The sequence below is a fragment of the Coregonus lavaretus genome, assembly GCF_964263955.1.
Source record: "Coregonus lavaretus genome assembly, chromosome: 40".
NCBI lineage: Eukaryota > Metazoa > Chordata > Actinopteri > Salmoniformes > Salmonidae > Coregonus > Coregonus lavaretus.
In genome coordinates, this window is record NC_140027.1 from 3,129,140 (window position 1) to 3,149,970 (window position 20,831).

At 39.3% G+C, this 20,831-nt stretch overlaps 1 protein-coding gene across 2 annotated transcripts in view; it reads left to right on the forward strand.

Moving 5' to 3' along the window:
- The first annotated feature begins 1,377 nt into the window (after window positions 1–1,377).
- LOC311113743 (uncharacterized protein) overlaps window positions 1,378–20,831 on the forward strand; it is a 32,913-nt gene continuing 13,459 nt past the window's right edge. Inside the window, exons 1-6 of one of the 2 annotated variants that reach the window (XM_084157044.1) lie at window positions 1,379–1,501; window positions 5,940–6,022; window positions 6,241–6,585; window positions 7,668–7,988; window positions 8,888–9,013; window positions 15,399–15,431. In XM_084157044.1, coding sequence (XP_084013170.1) covers window positions 5,950–6,022; window positions 6,241–6,585; window positions 7,668–7,988; window positions 8,888–9,013; window positions 15,399–15,431 — 898 coding nt within the window. In that variant the 5' untranslated portion in view covers window positions 1,379–1,501; window positions 5,940–5,949. Of the gene's footprint in view, window positions 1,502–5,939; window positions 6,023–6,240; window positions 6,586–7,667; window positions 7,989–8,887; window positions 9,014–15,398; window positions 15,432–20,831 lie in introns of both variants that reach the window. The other variant, XM_084157045.1, reaches the window with a different exon arrangement.

A 20,831-nucleotide genomic window follows, 5' to 3' on the forward strand; every position in this document is an offset into this window, starting at 1 on the left:
CAATGAAAAGAAAACTGCGCTGCGTAATGGCACGAAGCAGCCCCGTAGCCTCGACGCGCACCTCTGCTCCAAGGCCTCGTGTGTTTTCCACCTCCGTCAGTAATGTGGAAATGTCGTGAAAACTCTTCACCACAACTTTGACCGTTGCCAAGTGGTTTCAGGGTATCGCCTTTGTACAGAATAGCCATGGTTGGCTTCCTGATGAAGTTGTACAGCATGTTGCATACTCCAAAAAAATCATTGACAGCTGCTTCACTGGACATGGCTTGAATCACAACCAGATGAAGTTGGTGATTAAAGCAGTGAATATATTGTATGTTACGATACAGCTTGTTTTGGAGCAATCTCTGCACACCACCATGCCTGCCAGACATGAGTGATGCGCCATCATAAACTTGACTCAGGATTTTGTCCGTGCTGAGTCCGGCGCTGGTGAGCTCATCAATGATGACACCTGTCAGAGCCTCTGCATCACCTTTCTCAGATGTGGCCATTACCAAGAGGCGCTCACACAGACCATAGTTTTTGTCAACAAAACGCACAACTACAGATATGTTTTCTTGGCCTAAAGGATCCCGTGTGCCATCCACTTTAATTGAATACCAGCTATCGCCGACTTGTCTCACTATCTCCGCTGTCACGAGTTTGCTCATCATTTCGATAATCTCGTTTTGTATCTGTGGGCTGGTATAGCGTGCATTCTGTGGGATTGTTTTTGTAATCCGTGTCAGTTCGGGATCTTTGTGCATGGTGTACTCAAAGAGAGACAAAAACAGCCCCATTGAGCTATTATCATCTAGCACACTGGCAAAACCAGCATTATCTCCACGTAACGGCAATTGATTCACCACTAAAAACTCCAGCATATCAATTACAGCTCACATGTAGTTGGTAATTTGACTGCAGGAAAGCAATTTATTAACTGCAAAAATGCCCTGGCCCCTATGGCCCGCCCATAGCGACGGGTGTGGTTGCAAATAGGATTCATGTTTTGGAATATTTTTCTTCTGTACAGGCTTCCTTCTTTTCACTCTGTCAATTAGGTTAGTATTGTGGAGAGTAAGTACAATGTTGTTGGTCCCCTTCCTCATTTAAACACTATTATTGCATACGGAGTGAGTCCATGCAACTTATTATGTGACTTGTTAAGCACATTTTTACTCCTGAATGTATTTAAGCTTGCCATAACAAAGGGGTTGAATACTTATTGACTCAAGACATTTCAGCTATTCATTTTTTATTAACTTGTAAAAATGTCAAAAAACATAATTCCACTTTGACATTATGCGGTATTGTGTGTAGGCCAGTGCCAAAAAAAAAGATATTTGATCCATTTTAAATTCAGGCTGTAACGCAACACAATGTGGAAAAGTCCCCATACTAATAATAGCAAAAGCGAAAGTAGGCATACATTCTGTTGCCTGTCAATGTTACGATCTTTATGAGATTCGCTCAGACCTTCGACATCTTCTAAACGTCAACAGCCTGAAGGGTTTGCGCGGTAAGATTTTAACGTTTTCCGTGTCTGTAGCCTATGTTTTGTTTTTCTGAATAAATATCCTTAATTGTTGCCCGTTGATATTGGTTTACAGATTAAACCACGAGTACACGACGGTCACTGTCAAGCACTCGTGATAAAATACAATTTTATGCCATTGGGCTTTATGTTGGAAATGTTACTGTGTTCGAAATACAAATATTTGTATGTTCAACTATTTAAAAGTTTAGCCTGCCTACAGTTGGGTTTCTCAACTCCATGTACTCATGGAGGAGTTGAGAAAAACTCGGATTGTCTACAGGCGGTTGTTGTGAGTTGTTTGCCACTGACAAAACCATTATGGCTACTGTTAGGCTATGCTTCACGAGGGGTAGATTTGTGAGGTATTAGTAATGTTTCTTTGCTTATGGCTAATAGTACCCTCAAAATACATGGTGGACTTTCCCTAGTCGAACAAGCTATACGACCTCTTTATCTATTTGCATAGTGAATGTTCTGAGTCCTTCAAATGCATCTTATGTTTCCTTTTGTGTTATCAAACATTTTGTCGCTTTCTCCACGTCAAGTATACCAAATGGAATTGTTTGTTCGCTTTTGTCCCTAAACCACAAACAAGTTAAGTGCTGAGTTCATAAGCTGAATTATAGTTATAGAACTTCCTTCTCCTTTACTTCCTCTTTAAGTGAGCTGTACTGGGATTCTACTGTAACATGTATTCAATAACTGGTTGGTTTATGCCAGATAATATTTTTTTCTATTCACATTACACCCATACAATGTCTAATTTAGTAAAAAGGGAATTTGATAATTGCATCACAACCATCTGGGAACACAAAGGTGCAAGGCAATACACTCACTGCCTATATCACAATAAAGTGTAATACTATAAAAGACCAGGTTGAGTACAAGGAGTGTGCTAAATAAACAATTGAAGAGGTGGGTACTGCACATTTGTCCCTCGATTATTGCATGCATTGTAGCCCTATTTCATGCATCTTTCCATAAAAGGTCCCTCCAGTAGCCTTCACTAGGGAGGAACAAATTCCTTATTCTCCCATTGCAGCTGTTTATTCCTTTGGGCATAAATCAGCTGCATTGGCTCCAGAAGCAATGAGGATATTGTGGGGGAGAATAATTCCAACAGCTTTAGTGGCCACTTGAATTCATTTAACATTACTGTCATCTCCCACACATTGTTTCCTTAATAATAGAATGTGTTTCCTTCAGTGAAGGTTATGCTCTTTTGTGTATTTGTATAATGTTCAGATTGTATTGCATTTGTTTGCCGAAGAAATAGTTGAAACAGACGTGTTAACAATCCAGATGGGAGGTGACCAGTAGATAGCTAAATAGGGGACAGTTGCCTATGTGAGGCCCATATTCACAATGCACTTAGTTAAGACCAGTGCTTGATTTGGGATGGAAGAAGTGCAGGAGCTGTCTTTTTCCAAGTCGGTCCATTAGACTATGTTCACTGAAATTCACAAATTACATTATGTTATAGAGACCTCTGATTATTCACTGTTAACAGTTTATACACATTTTCCATTAATTCTCCATCACTTTTAACCAAATTTCCATGACTATTATTATAGTCTACATGAAAAAGTAAGCATTATTGACACTGGAAAGCTGCTGTATCTGATCCCATGTAGACCTACCTCCTCCTGCCGTTGTGCCCTTGATCAAGGGACTTAGCCCACCCACATAGAACTGCACTGTTAGTCACATGTTGTCAACAGGTGGTCAACCCTCCATCTGGAGAGCTCCTGGGTGTGCAGGCGTGGCTTTTTCAACATTACAACCAAATACTTTTGTCTTTATAAAATGATTCCATCATTCTATAAATCAGGGATCAAATGGATAAGGTAGGCTATTTCAAAGCAATGTATCTAACTAGACATGTTTATATATAAGGCTCAAATATTCACGTTTCGGGGGAGATCAATGCACAGCCAGTTATTTGTCAATTAAGCTATTCTTAGAATATTTTTAACGTTGTCGCAATTACATGGCTACTGTTTAATAGAAGGGAATCCCCGCTTTCCAACAGTGTAGATCTATTTAGGCTCTACAGTGTCGGTGGAATGGCAACAACGAAATGAATGCTTAGTTAGCTATAGTTAACTAGCGAGATAACTGCTACAAGTTATGTTTTAAATTGGTGATCTAGTTAGTCTGTCTGTCATTATTTTATACAGTACCAGTCAAAAGTTTGGACACACCTACTCATTCCAGGGTTTTTCTTTATTTTTACTATTTTCTACATTGTAGAATAATAGTGAAGACATCAAAACTATGAAATAACACATATGGAATCATGTAGTAACCAAAAAAGTGTTAAACAAATCAAAATATATTTTATATTTGAGATTCTTCAAATAGCCACCATTTGCCTTGATGACAGCTTTGCACACTCTTGGCATTCTCTCAACCAGCTTCATGAGGTAGTCACCTGGAATGCATTTCAATTAACAGTTGTGCCTTGTTAAAAGTTCATTTGTGGAATTTCTTTCCTTCTTAATGCATTTGAGCCAGTCAGTTGCGTTGTGACAAGGTAGGGGTGGTACACAGAAGATAGCCCTATTTGGTAAAATACCAAGTCCATATTATGGCAAGAACAGCTCAAATAAGCAAAGAGGAACGACAGTCTATTATTACTTTAAGACTTGAAGGTCAGTCAATCAGGAAAATTTCAAGAACTTTGAAAGTTTCTTCAAGTGCAGTCGCAAAAACCATCAAGTGCTATGATGAAACTGGCTCTCATGAGGACCGCCACAGGAAAGGAAGACCCAGAGTTACCTCTGCTACAGAGTATAAATTCATTAGAGTTACCAGCCTCAGAAATTGCAGCCCAAATAAATGCTTCACAGAGTTCAAGTAACAGACACATCTCAACATCAACTGTTCAGAGGAGACTGTGTGAATCAGGCCTTCATGGTCGAATTGCTTCAAAGAAACCACTACTAAAGAACACCAATAATAAGAAGAGACTTGCTTGGGCCAAGAAACACGAGCAATGGACATTAGACCGGTGGAAATCTGTCCTTTGGTCTGATGAGTCCAAATGTGAGATTTTTGGTTCCAACTGCCGTGTCTTTGTGAGACGCAGAGTAGGATGATCCACATGTGTGGTTCCCACCGTGAAGCATGGAGGAGGTGTGATGGTGTGTCCTGAACATCTCTAAAACTAAGAGCATTGTATTTGGTACAAATCATTCCCTATGTTGTAGACCTCAGCTGAATCTGGTAATGAATGGTGTGGCTGTTGAACAAGTTGAGGAGACTAAATTACTTGGCTTTACCTTAGACTGTAAACTATCATGGTCAAAACATATAGACTCAATGGTTGTAAAGATGGGGAGAGGTCTGTCTGTAATAAAGAGATGCTCTGATTTTTTGACACCACACTCCAAAAAGCAAGTTCTGCAGGCTCTAGTTTAGTCTAATCTTGATTATTGTCCAGTCGTGTGGTCCAGTGCTACAAGGAAATACCTAGTTAAGCTGCAGCTGGCCCAAAACAGAGCGGCACATCTTGCTCTTCATTGTAATCAGAGGGCTAATATAACTACTATGCATGCCAGTCTCTCTTGGCTAAGAGTTGAGGAGAGACTGACTGCATCACTTCTTCTTTTTATAAGAAACATTAATGTGTTGAAAATCCCAAATTGTTTGCATAGTCAATTTACACACAGCTCTGACACACACACTTACCCCACCAGACATGCCACCAGGGGTCTTTTCACAGTCCCCAATTCCAGAACAAATTCAAGAAAGCGTACAGTATTATATAGAGCCATTATTGCATGGAACTCCGTTCCATCTCATATTGCTCAAATAAACAGCAAACCTGGTTTCAAAAAACAGATAACACCTCACGGCACAACGCCTCTCCCCTATTTGACCTAGATAGTTTGTGTGTATGTATTGATATGTAGGCTACGTTTGCCTTTAAAAACAAAATGTATGTAGTTCTTGTCTATTAATGTTCTGTATTATGTAATGTTTCATGTTTTGTGTGGACCCCAGGAAGAGTAGCTGCTGCTTTTGCAACAGCTAATGGGGATCCTAATAAAATACACCCAAAAACAAATCTGGTTTGATTAACCTTTTTTTCTTCGGTGTGTGAATCTGGGCCAGCGATAGGCTACTTTGTTTTTACAGAGGAGCTTGTACGCAAATCCCCCAAAATTAGAATTGCCAGTATGGCGTTCCGGATAGTTCCGGACAGTCAAGCACTGGTTAAGACATATTCAGCACTGGATTATAATTAATTTCTGTCTGGTTTCTGTTAGCAACTGTTTTATGTTTATTTTCGGATGACAGTCCAGAGCCATTGTGAGTGACAGGCAGTCTATTAACCTACCTTACACAGTCTATAGACTGACCTCATACTGATGTGATAAGTGTTGTCATTGTACATTTCTGTCTTCCTACTCAGGAAACCAAAGATGACTTCAGCTACCAGCTTGCTGATTTTTGCGATTCATTTTGCCTGTATCAGAGCTGGAAATTCCTCTGAGAGTAAGTTGTGCCATGAATGCCATAATAATGGTTATAAAATGTTATATAAAAAAATAGTTTTCAGATGATTGTTACCTTTCTCTGTGGTTTGGGAGAACTGTGTATTATTTTTTAAACCAAATGTTCAATAAGATTGGTCACATGATAAAACTGACTACAATAACAGTAATTCTCTCTTGTATTAATGTCAAATTTTTTCTCTGATATTTTACTAACAGTACTTGTCAAATTGGAGTGTAAAACAGAATACCATGGGGTTTATGGACAGCAGTCAATTGTAGAGTGCATTGTCAAACCAGTGGTTGAGGATGTGACCATCATAACGGTGACCTGGAAGAGAGTGGGAGCTGCTGCTAAAGCTGCTGCTAATTTGTTGGAATACCATAAAGATCAAATGCACGCAATCCCTGGGTTTGAATTTGCTGAGCCATCCTGGAACAAGAGGAATATGAATGTGTCCTTGTTGTTGACAAATACCAAGATGGCCGACAATGGGGAGTATGAATGCGAGGTGGAAACAGATGTTGGGACTGCCAAAGCTACACCCAACCTCAGTGTCACAGGTGAGTCATAGACTGTCTACAGTGTCATTTTAGGAAAATATACACATTTTTCAACACTGGTTCATGAAAGGAGCAAACTAAACATGTGAGATATTCAGCCAAGCTTGGAGTGCAATAGAAAAATAGACAACTTCTTTTTTTTTATGTGTCTCGGCTCATAGGTTATGATGCCCATACGCTGAAATCCTTTAGAATTAAGTTCTATTCAACTTCGATTGTTGTCACACACACACACACGTGCACACAACCATACAACCACTAAGTCTTGCATCGAGGATAGAATTGTGAAATACAGTAGAACAGACTTTTCATTTCTGAGAAAGCACTTCCATACAGTTATGATACAAAGTTGATAAGGATATATATTCTGGAATATGTTCAGGGGGAGTTCAGATCTATTTGTAAGTGTGTGATTGGACAGCACAGCAGGAGCGTTGTTTACTTTCTGTTTCAGAATGACAGTGCTCAAATGGTACACAGTAGTACCACGTCCACAAATAGCCTCCATAATGCCATTCTCCTGAGTGGCGCAGTGGTCTAAGGCACTGCATCGCAGTACTAACTGTGCCAACTGTGCCACTAGAGATCCTGGTTTGAATCCAGGCTCTGTCGCAGCCGGCCGCGACCGGGAGACTCATGGATGGCGCACAATTGGCCCAGCGTTGTCCAGGGTACGGGAGGGAATGGCCGGCAGGGATGTAGCTCAGTTGATAGAGCATGGCGTTTGCAACGCCAGGGTTGTGGGTTCGTTTCCCACGGGGGGCCAGTATAAAAAAAAAATATATGTATTCACTAACTGTAAGTCGCTCTGGATAAGAGCGTCTGCTAAATGACTAAAATGTAAATGTAATCAGTGTTTACAAATAATGTACACAGACTCAATTAGAACATCTGAGGTCATTCCAGTTTATTAAAATCACTCCTACTGTAATCTCATTCCAAGTTATAATCGTTCGATTGACGTTGAAAAGGTGCAAAGTCCGTCTAGAAAATGTTTACCCACTGACGTTGTATAACTACTGATGTACCAAATAGCACCCACATGTATAATATAATTTCCCCTTCCTCTCTCTCTCTTCCAGCTAAGTACAAAACTCCAACCATGAGCTCCTTCCCTGACACCAACATCCAAGAGAACACGAATGTGACCATTTACTGCAACTCTACAGGCGGGCACCAGAAAGGGTTGATCTTGTGGTTTGACGAGTTTGGCACAAACTGCACAGAGAGTGCTGAACTGGTGGCCAAAGAGACCGACGATGGTCTGTTTAGCCTCGCCAGTAAATTCACAGTGCTGAAGGCAACATCCAGTTACACGAACTACACGTGCAAAGTGCTCAATGTCAATGGAGCCCTGGAGGGGAAGGCATCATTTGAGATCCAGTTTGTGTCCCGAGACTTAGGTACGTTCTGCCATGGCTGCTACCTAATGGTATGAATATGTTGGTGATGTCAGCCTTTGTGAAAGCAGGGCGAAGTCTAAAACTTGCCAGTTTTTCTTATTCCCTCATCCTGACCCTGATAATTGTAAAACAATTCAGCCTTAATCTAGTCTACTCTTATTAGCATAGGTCTTTTTTATGACGTCTTTATCAGATTTCTGAACGCAATAAAAGTCAGCCTTATAATGAGAGAACAACATGTCACTGAAGAGTGGAGTAGATACAGAGAATTATAACACTGCCCTAGGTCAGCCCATAACATGCTCCCGAATCTGACTGAACACCTTCCTTGAAACTCGAACAACAGGAAAATGCTTGTCTTGTTTTGGATAAGAAACAATAGAGCGCAATAGTAGTGGTGTCTTTTTGTAGGCAATAACTCCACCATGGTTCGTTGGACAAAGGCTATGGAGTGAATGAGTGGAGTTTTTGTAGGGTTTTTGGATAAACACCAAAAATAAGGTCTGTGGTAAACATAGGCTTAGGAGATCTTATACGTTTTGTTCTATGAGATAATCTTCATCAGTTAGCGTAACCTTTTGTGAATTTTGAAGTATTTATGTGATATTATTTTAAAAAACAACGAAAATCCAGTGTTTCTATGTCAAACGGTATTGTTATATTCCAGTCTTCTAGATTTGTTTAAGACTACCAATAATCTCTCTGTGTGATCCTGATTTAGCCCACTGCAGTAAAAGGTTATTAAGATGCATTTAGATTAGAACAGAGCTCAAGTCTGTGTGTCTGAAATGCCCTGATTCTGACTTTGACCCAAGCATAGCTAACCTTTTTCTCTTGACTTCATATGAATTGCCTATTTATTTTGTAACTCCCAATTTTTGTCAATTTTGTCTGTCCAGGTAGGAAAGCTGACCACTTGGATTCTGTGTCCACCACCATGTGGCTTGCCCGGGTTGTAGTCATAGGATCTCTGATCGTTGGACTCCTTACTGCGCTGCTGATATTTAGGAGGCGCTCCGCCCAACGTAAGTACATGAATTGTCATACTCATACAGTAGAGACTGTTGTGTGTGTGTGTATAACAGCTGGTAGAGCACGGCGCTTATAACGCCAAGGTAGTGGGTTCGATCCCCGGGACCACCCATACACAAAAAAAAAAATGATGCACGCATGACTGTAAGTCGCTTTGGATAAAAGCGTCTGCTAAATGGCATATTATATTATATTATTGTATAAACAAATATCATTACATGGAGCTTTGATCATGTATCTGATCATGTATCTGTTTGTCATGCTAGCTGGTGCTAGATTAACCTGTACAAAGTGGTGGACCATTCATATTTTTTGTTTGTTTGTTTGTTTAATTTATTTATTTTTAAAAATACTGCAGATAGATTGTAAGTTCCATCAATGTAATTGTCTGCATCACTTCCAATCCCCCATGTTTTTTATATATATATTCCCCTTTATTACTTTCCAACCCCGCTACCCTTTCCCTACTTGGGGTAAACTAGTGAACAACAATGCTTAGGCCTCTACATCCAGCTTATACTTACTATCTATATTTTATGGACACAGTCAATTTTACAATAATTATATTTTGTTTGTTTTTTTCTCCTGAAATTCTTCTACTCTCAACCTCTCCGATCATTTTCATGATGTCCATCCGGTTTGCTTCTATATGCCATATCTTTCTAACTGTGCTCTTTCCCAAAAGCTCCCAACATAAAACCTATATACTTATTATGGCACAGTATGCTTACATTATTAGTTAATATATTGTTATTATTTTGTTGTTAGTTGTTATTAGTCCCATCCTTCAACTCCATTCAACACCTCCCATCTATCTCTTAACACCATCCATATAGGATTTCTATTTGCCATATATATTTCAACTGTACAAAAATTCTGAACCTTTCTATTCTCATTGTTTCAACAGATTGTGAATTAAAAATAAACATTTTTGCTAAAAGTATTATTATATTATTGCTCGATTGACTATGACTTTTCAGATCACCCAGTAATACTATCTGCAAGGTTAGCTCCAGGTAAATATTGCAATCCTTTAGCCATTCCTGGACCTGTGTCCAAAAACAAGCTACAAATGGACAGTACCAAAACAAATGATCTAATGATTCTGTCTCTTCGCAGCAAAATCTGCAGAGCTGGGAAGATTGTATCCCCCATATAAATAACATTCTATTGGTAGCAATAATTTTATATAATAATTTAAATTGAAAGATTCAATTTTTTTTAATCCGGTGTCGTTTTGCGTATCAGTTCATAAACACTATGCCATGGGATCGGTACGTCAAAAATCTCTTCCCAACTATTTTGCAATCTATATGGGACGGCTGTCAATCCTTTGGTCCTTAAATGAAACTGATATACTTTTTTATTTATCACAGTTTTTCTTAACCAATTATGTTCTTTACTTTCTTCCCCTTCCACTTTCCTCTTCCATTTTTGCGGTAAGGCTGCAATTATTTGGTTGTAATTTTTGGTAGAGCAGACATTTTCATATGTTTTTGTTAGCTGCATGTGCGACATAACTCCACCAGTCCTACCAATGATATAATATATGAAGATTATACTTTTTTTAAACATTTTGTCAAAAAAAAAAGTTTTTTTGTCATTTAGTATATTTGAGTTTAACCACAATATTTGTTGCATTATTTGTTCTGTCATTTCTGGAGGATTAAATTGAAATTGCAACCAACTTTCTATGGCTTGTTTTAGAAATAGTGATATTTGGGAGATTATTTCCTTTTCAAATAACTGAAAGTGAGTGGTTGTAATCTGAATAATGGGAAAAAGGCCATTCTTGAACATTGGGTGAGACAATCTTACTAATTTGCTAGAGAACCAGTTCGGATTTAAGTACAACTTTTGTATGACTGAAGCTTTTAGTGATAGGTCTAATGCTTTAATATTTAATAATTTCTGTCCTCCGAATTCATATTCATTATATAAATAGGCCCGTTTAATTTTATCTGGCTTGCCGGTCCAAATAAAATTGAATATTTTTTTCTCATATAATTAAAAAAACAGTTCGCTAGGCGTAGGCAAGACCATAAGCAAATAGGTAAACTGGGATAATACTAAAGAGTTAATCAGGGTCATTTTTCCACAAATTGACAGGTATTTACCTTTCCATGGTAGCAAGATCTTATCTATTTTTGCTAACTACTTTCTATTATAATTTATTGAAGTGAGATCATTTATTTCCTTTGGGATATGTATTCCGACTATATCCACATCACCATCAGACCATTTTATTGGTAAACTACATTGTAATGTAACATTTTTATTTTTTTAGTGATCCAATACGTAATATAGTACATTTGTCATAATTTGGTTGTAATCCAGAGAGGTTAGAAAATGTATCTAGATCCTCTATGAGGCTGTGTAGGGATTCTAGTTGTGGATTTAAAAGAAAACATGAATCATCAGCGTACAATGACACCTTTGTTTTTAAGCCCTGGATTTCTAATCCTCTGATATTATTGTTGGTTCTGATTTTAATAGCTATCATCTCGATGGCCACAATAAATAGATATGCCGATAGTGGACAACCTTGTTTCACTCCTCTTGACAGTTTAAAACTTTCTGAGAAATAGCCATTATTTACTATTTTACACCTAGGGTTACTATACATGATTTTGACCCATTTTATAAGAGATTCTCCAAAATTGAAATGCTCCAGGCATTTATATATAAACCCCAGTCGTACTTTATCAAATGCCTTTTCGAAGTCTGCTATGAATAGCAGGTGTGGTTTCCCAGATTTTCCATAATGTTCTATTGTTTCCAATACTTGCCTTATATTATCTTCAATGTATATTCCATGTGAAGAACCTATCTGATTAGAATGAATAATATCCGACAATACCTTTTTAATTCTATGCGCTATACATTTTGCTAGAATTTTTGCATCACAACACTGAAGTGTAAGGGGCCTCCAATTTTTTTAATGGACTAGATCTTTATATGTTCCACTTGTATCCTGTTTCAGTAATAATGACATCAGACCTTCTTCTTGAGTGTCAGATAATCTACCATTTACATAGGAGTGGTTAAAACGTGCTAATAACGGTCCTCTTAGTATATCAAAAAAGGTTTGGTATACCTCGACTGGTATGCCATCCAACCCTGGAGTTTTCTTGGACTTAAAGTCTTTAATTGCATCCAGAAGTTCCTCCTCTGTAATTTCACCTTCACATGAGTCTTTCTGTATGGCTGTTAATTTTACATTATCAATAGAAAAAAAATCTCTACAATTAACTTCAGTTAGAGGAGATGGAGGCGACTGAAACGAAAACATATGCTTAAAGTACTTTGTTTCCTCCTTCAAAATATATATAATTTGGTGAATCATGGGTGACTCCGTCAATTGTAACCAGTTTCATAAATTTATTTTTGGTAGCATTCCTATGTTGAAGATTAAAAAATATTTTTGTGCATTTTTCCCCATATTCCATCCAGTTTGCTTTATTTTTATAATATATTACACTTGATCTTTCTTGAATAAGTTTCTCCATTTCTTTTTTTGTTTTTCCTCTAATTTATTCTGAGCCTCTATGTTACAGTTTTTATTGCCATCTACAGTGGGGAGAACAAGTATTTGATACACTGCCGATTTTGCAGGTTTTCCTACTTACAAAGCATGTAGAGGTCTGTAATTTTTTATCATAGGTACACTTCAACTGTGAGAAACGGAATCTAAAACAAAAATCCAGAAAATCACATTGTATGATTTGTAAGTAATTAATTTGCATTTTATTGCATGACATAAGTATTTGATACATCAGAAAAGCAGAACTTAATATTTGGTACAGAAACCTTTGTTTGCAATTACAGAGATCATACGTTTCCTGTAGGTCTTGACCAGGTTTGCACACACTGCAGCAGGGATTTTGGCCCACTCCTCCATACAGACCTTCTCCAGATCCTTCAGGTTTCGGGGCTGTCGCTGGGCAATACGGACTTTCAGCTCCCTCCAAAGATTTTCTATTGGGTTCAGGTCTGGAGACTGGCTAGGCCACTCCAGACCCTTGAGATGCTTCTTACGGAGCCACTCCTTAGTTGCCCTGGCTGTGTGTTTCGGGTCGTTGTCATGCTGGAAGACCCAGCCACGACCCATCTTCAATGCTCTTACTGAGGGAAGGAGGCCACGATCTTGCTATACATGGCCCCATCCATCCTCCCCTCAATATGGTGCAGTCTTCCTGTCCCCTTTGCAGAAAAGCATCCCCAAAGAATGATGTTTCCACCTCCATGCTTCACGGTTGGGATGGTGTTCTTGGGGTTGAACTCATCCTTCTTCTTCCTCCAAACACAGCGAGTGGAGTTTAGACCAAAAAGCTCTATTTTTGTCTCATCAGACCACATGACCTTCTCCCATTCCTCCTCTGGATCATCCAGATGGTCATTGGCAAACTTCAGACGGGCCTGGACATGCGCTGGCTTGAGCAGGGGGACCTTGCGTGCACTGCAGGATTTTAATCCATGACGGCGTAGTGTGTTACTAATGGTTTTCTTTGAGACTGTGGTCCCAGCTCTCTTCAGGTCATTGACCAGGTCCTGCCGTGTAGTTCTGGGCTGATCCCTCACCTTCCTCATGATCATTGATGCCCCACGAGGTGAGATCTTGCATGGAGCCCCAGACCGAGGGTGATTGGCCGTCATCTTGAACTTCTTCCATTTTCTAATAATTGCGCCAACAGTTGTTGCCTTCTCACCAAGCTGCTTGCCTATTGTCCTGTAGCCAATCCCAGCCTTGTGCAGGTCTACAATTGTATCCCTGATGTCCTTACACAGCTCTCTGGTCTTGGCCATTGTGGAGAGGTTGGAGTCTGTTTGATTGAGTGTGTGGACAGGTGTATTTTATACAGGTAACGAGTTCAAACAGGTGCAGTTAATACAGGTAATGAGTGGAGAACAGGAGGGCTTCTTAAAGAAAAACTAACAGGTCTGTGAGAGCCGGAATTCTTACTGGTTGGTAGGTGATCAAATACTTATGTCATGCAATAAAATGCAAATTAATTACTTACAAATCATACAATGTGATTTTTGTTTTAGATTCCGTTTCTCACAGTTGAAGTGTACCTATGATAAAAATTACAGACCTCTACATGCTTTGTAAGTAGGAAAACCTGCAAAATCGGCAGTGTATCAAATACTTCTTCTCCCCACTGTATCTGTTCTGTTAGACTTTCTATTTCCTTTGTTAGTATAAACTCTTTTGACCTAAATTGCTTTTGTTTTCGAGATGAGTACTGAATTGCATGGCCTCTAAAGGCACATTTAAAGGTGTCCCATACAATAAGGGGATTTGCTGTACCTATGTTATGTCGGAAAAAGTCAGTTATAAATTCCTTTGTCCTAGTTAAAAATAAATTATCATCCAAAAGGCTTTGATTAAATTTCCAATATCCTCGCCCACGTGGAAATTCAGTAAGAGTAATGTATATGCCAATTATATGATGGTCCGACCGCATTCTGTCCCCTATCAATACTTTTTAAACTTTTGGTGCCAACGAGAATGAGATAAGAAAGAAGTCAAGACGACTAGCTTGATTGAGTCTCCGCCATGTATATCTCACTAGATCAGGATATTTAAGCCTCCATATATCTACTAGTTCTAATGTATCCATGACATTCACGATTTCCTTAAGCGCATGAGGGTGATTGTTTGTGGTGTGATTTCCTTTGTGGTCCATTGATCTATTTAAAACAGTATTATAATCCCCCACCATAATAATATTGTCTTGAATTGCTTGCAGGGTTGATAATTTATTATATATATTGTCAAAGAAGTGTGGATCATCATTATTTGGTCCATAAAGGTTAATGAGCCATATCTGTTTATGGTCCAATAACATATTTAAAATATCCATCTACCTTGTGTATCTATTTGGACAATTTGCACATTCGGATCGAAATTACTATTAATTAATATCATCACCACTTTTGAATTTCTTTGACCATGGGAGAAGTATGGACCGTTCTTGATACACACGGGAAACTGTTGAGCTTGAAAAACCCAGTAGCTTTGCAGTTCTACAGTTGCGCCTGGTACCTACTACCATACCCCATTCAAAGACACTTAAATCTTTTGTTTTTCCCATACACTGATTGAAGTCGATTTAAACATCAATAAGGGATCATAGCTTTAACCTGGATTCACCTGGTCAGTCTATGTCATGGAAAGAGCAGGTGTCCTAAATGTTTTGTATACTCAGTGTATAATATTATAATAATACTATTATCTATTAATGGATTAAGTATTAACTGCACTAGTAGGCTATCTATTGTTCATCAACATCGCTTTTGGTTTAATTATGATCTTTTTAATGTAATTTGTTTTAAGATAAATTGTAATATTAGGTTTTGTGTCTTTTTTTACAGGAGCTCGAAGGCAGTCCACCTTGCCATTAATGAGTATGTCCTTAGATATTCAGTATTTATTTAAATATTGAATAGTTTATATTTATTTATCACTTTGGGTTTATGGTTTCCCATATTTTCTAGACAGTTCACAGAATTCCCTGTAAAAGCAATACATATACTTTATAATGACCAACATCATATTTGGACTTTTGATCAAAATTATAACTCAACAAATTATTCAATTTTCCAAGGCAAAAGCAATACTCCATAATGCATTCACATAGCCTGAGTGCCAGTCTGTTTGGGCTATCATGACAACTCGTCACTCATCGTCATGCTTAGCATCTTTGTCTTGACAATGAGCTATGGAGTTGGCAAGAGTAGCACAAACAGCTATTTGACCAGGCTAGCATTCACATGCTTTTGGTTTGTGAAACTAGCCACTCAGCCTTGGACAGTAAAACTGTGAAACCGTGGCCAATCACACGGAACATGTCTGTCTGTTGTCACCTTCCAAATCTCCTCACTAACCACATCCTCTATCTGTCCCTCTTTACTGTAGCTTCAGAGGGAGATACTTTGTTTGCATTGGGCCCTTATGTCTGATATGCTGTACACACAGTGTCTGTCCTATCAGTCTAGGGCAGGTATGGGGGCCTCCAGGGGCAAACATGGACCTGGTTTCTGGTCCCAGTCCGTCCCTGTATCTGTCCCTGTATAATATCTGATATGCTGTACACACAGTATCTATCTTAGCTATCCTATTAAACATTACTACTATAGTGATTGAATGTAAGTCAAAGGGAAGTGTTTCATCACATGCGTCTGTGGTGTCCGAACAACGATGCTGCAATGATATGTTGATAAGGAATCCGCTGACACTGTACTTATTTATAAAAGGTTATTATATCAAAGATTTCAGCATCAATTTACAGACTCTGCAGAATCTGGAGAGCAATGAAAGTAACATTATGTAACATAAGGTGGCGTGATTTGAATAGACCAATCCCTGGCCTCCACATAGCAGAATCTTCTCTGTTTTAGGGGGCCCCTATAGTAACACTTTCCAGATGTTTCAGCAAAGTAGAGTACATTTCATCTAACCCACAATATGAAAACCTCAGCCAAAGTTATAGAAGTTCAGATACCACATATTTCCCCCCTTCGAGACTAATTAAGTCTCGAAAACAAAAATAATAGGATTATGACAAATAACAATTTTTATTACATCAAGCTTCTTGTGTAACTTTAGCAATAAAACAAAGTTTATGCAGTGTGAACACATTTTTATGGAGTGTAAGAGCGAAAAACCTGTCTGGCAGCTTTCTTTCCAAATATCCATCAATCAATCAAGATAGGAACATTCTCTCATGGCCCCTCTGCCCCAGGCGACCACCTAAGTACTCCAGATCAATTTATAAATCTTTATCAATGCATTTTAAGCTATGGTGCAATCGAATACACGTGAAAGCCTCAGAAAAAAACAAAAAATCAAAAAAAATTCCACATTCAGGCTGGTCGACCCATCGGACCCTCCCGTGGATTCTCTCTGTCCCTGCCTAGACCCAATATCCCTAAGCGTCAAAGAAAAAAGAAAAACATCTGAGGTCCCCACATGTACCCAACAACAGAAAACATAATTCTTCAAAACATGAATACAGAAAGAATATGACACAAATTATGTATTACACATGCAAATATGTATATATATCAGTGCAGACACTGGAATGTAGTCCACTACACTGCAGCTCCTCAGCAGTATCGACTTTCAATGCAACGTCGATGATGAAATCGGAACATTTCCACACCGTCCTTGTTCAGCTTCCTCCAGTCCATTCATATTGTCCATGTTTGAGTATTTGAATCCCACTCTGCACATTCCCCATATGCTTCTGGAAGAAAAGAAAACACCAACCAGTATCTTTTGCAAAGCAACACATGAAAATTAAAACATAAATATCAAAAATAATATAAAAAAATTATATATAAAAATGAATCACATTCCATTTCCCCCTTTGATTCATAAGAAAACACTAAATATCACAACAATATGCAAAGAAATTTGAAAATTATCGCACAATCAGATATTCAAAATGGATATCTATCCATCAATACTCCATCCAGTACCACTTGTTCATCTCCATCTAGATCAGTCACGGTTAACAACGGCATCTGAGTGTTGTCTCCAGGCATCACAACTCCAACCCATCTCAATATCATAGCCTTCGCAAAAGTCAATAACAAAGACTTTCCTAGAGTTACTTCAACCCTAGTTTTCGTAACGTTTTGGTCTGACTTTTTTCTGAACTGGTCTGGGGCTACTTTGTCTAACCGAATCACCGGCTTCTCCTGTAACAGAGTTGCCCTTGGTGATCTCTGCGGTTTCACATTCCACTGAAATATGCCCTGTTGTTTCTGGGACGTATTGAAAATCAATGTCCCCAAATCTCCTTTCCTGTCCATCCATTGCAGAGTCGTGTCTGACATCATCAGAAGTGTACACATGATCATCAACGTTGTCCACAGCATGGACAATCTCTCCTTCTGGGTTTTGACTCTGGATATTGTCATGCATCTCTCCTTCTGTCTGTTCTTCCCTATCTTCATCCTGCTCTCTTGAGACTTCAACATCTTGGCTCTCTGCGCGTGGCACCTCTTCTCTAGGCGCTTTAACACAATATGACAAATGATACCACGTTGGAGACCCTTTAACCTGGACAGCCGTTCCAGTACTACGAACAACTTCAAATGGTCCCTCACGGCGTTCGTTATACCACTTCCTTCTAAATACCTTCACGAACACCTTGTCCCCAGGTTGCACTGTACTCCTTTTTTGCTCATCGAGCTTCTCCTGCACCTCTTCTTTTCTTTGCCTGTCAGAAATATATGTGGATAACTTTTTATGAAAATTGGCCATATATGTAACATATGCTCTCATTTAATCTTCCAAAAGAGCCAAACTTGGACCCTTTCCGCTTGTTCGCAAACAAGGCGTAGGCATCCTTCTTCCTGTGACCAGTTCATGGGGTGTCATACGTAGATCACGCAACTCACTTGAGCGACACACCATTAATGCTAAAGGGAGCGCCGCTATCCAGTTTAGACCCGTATGCTGGCAAATCTTGACAATGCGATTTTTCAAAACACCATTAATTTTTTCACAAATCCCTTGACTTTGTGGGTGATAAACTGCTCCTAGACGTTGCTTAATTCCCAATTTTTGCTAAATCAATTTCACTGATTTATCCACAAACTCTTTCCCATTATCTGAGGATATTTGATCGGGAAGTCCCCACCTGCTTATGACTTCTTTACACAAGAACTTGGCAACCGACTGAGCGTCTTTTCGCTTGGTTGGACAGGCCTCCGGCCATCGTGAAAATCTATCCACAACCACCAGCATGTATCTTTTCCCTTCAACTGGTTTTATCATATCAACAAAGTCGATAACCAACTCACGCATAGGACCTCTCGGTGTTGGAATGTGACCAGGAAGAACAGTCACACCCCTGCAAACATTATTTTTCAGACAGATTGTGCACCTGCCTATGACATAGTCAACCTGCTCAAGCAAATATGGTGCCCAAAAACCATACTCCTTTGTGATCTTTCTCCTAACCTCCCCCCTTGCAACATGAGCTAACCCATGTGCTTCCTGAATCATCAGACCTAATAGGTCTAGAGGCGCTACTATCAACCCCTCATGGTTTCTCCAAAGACCCGTAACATCTTTGACGGCACCTCTGTCTAGCCATAACTGTTTGTCAATCGTAGAAGCAGCTTCCTGCATCAAAATCACATCCTTAAGCGTAATTTTGTCTTCCAAGTCCACTCCATGAGTGACCAGAAAAACCTTGCCCAATTTGTCCGCTCCTGTGACGGCTTTTGCAGCTTCATCAGCAGCTTTGTTCCCTTGTGTGACTTTTGACACATCTGTTTTATGAGCTGCACACTTAGCTATCGCTATCTCTTTAGGCTTCATCATAGCATGCAACAGTTTCATTATTTGCGCGTGATGTTGTATCGGAGAACCATCCGTTTTCTTAAACCCTCGACCTTTCCACACTGCTCCAAACAAATGACATACATTATGTGCATATGCAGAATCAGTATATATCGTCACTCGCTTTCCTTCTGCTAACAAACACGCTTCTGTTAGCCCCACAAGTTCAGCAAGTTGTGCGGAGGCAGGCTGTGGTATTACTTCAGCCTTTTCAACAACAAATCCAGTTCCTTGGGCTTTAACTACTGCATAGCCAGCACACAATTTATCTCCCACACGATAACAAGACCCATCAGTCCAATACTCCAGGTCTGTCTCACGTAATGGAAGGGCTTGCAAATCTGATCTAAGCCTCAAGTATTTCTCTGCTTCTTGAACACAATCATGTGGCTCACCATCCTCTGAAGTTGGCAAATTCTCGGCTGGATTCACCGTATCACACCTCACTAGGGTGACATCTTCCTGCTCTAAGAGCCTATGATAGTCTCTGAGCCTAGGCATAGTTAATGTATATTTTCCATAGTTCAGAAGATTTCTGAGACTATGATGGGTAAGAATTGTTACTGGTAACCCATCGTAACAGATGATGCTTTGTCATACATTAACTATACTTCCACCATTGCTCTGTAGCACAGTGGTAGCCCTAGTTCTACTTCTGAATAGGCAGTAGAGTAGTAGGAAATAGGTTGAGGATTCGTCCCTGTACCTGTCGGCTGACAAAGAACTGCACATGCATATTTACCTCCAGTAGAAGTAGACACATATAGCAAGAAATTCTTAGAGTAGTCTGGTAGTGTGAGTGCTGGTGCCTCTTGTAACCTCTGTTTGATCGTTTCAAATGCTACAAGGCCTTCCTGTGTCCAGGAAAGATTGCTATGGAGTTGACCATTCCCAGTATCTTTAACCATAGCTCTCAAAGGTCCCGTCAAACTAGCATAGCCCTCAACCCAGGCTGAAGAATAACCAGAAATACCAAGAAATGTCATCATCTCTCTGACAGTTCTAGGCTTCGGAGCCTTACGAATAGCTTCCAATTGACTGTCAGAAATGCTTCTGTGTCCTTCTCCTGGCAATATTGCAACCTTTTCTGTGAAACCTTATGCCCTTTTCTGCCAATATCTGTAGCAATTTAATTGAGTCTTTATGACATGTTTCCTCATTCTGTGAACAGATAATTATATCATCCACGTACTGAATGACAGTGCTTTGCAATATCTGATCTATCCCTACCAAATCGTCCTTCAGTACTTTATTGAAAATGTGAGGACTATGTTTGAACCCTTGTGGCAATCGCCTGTACTCATAGAACTGTCCATTATATGTGAACCCAAATAAACCCTGACTTTCTACACTAAGTGGAACACAAAAAAATGCACCACATAAGTCTAACACTGTGTAATGTGTCGCATCAGTTGGAATTTGGGCTAACAAGGTATGCAGGTCTGGCA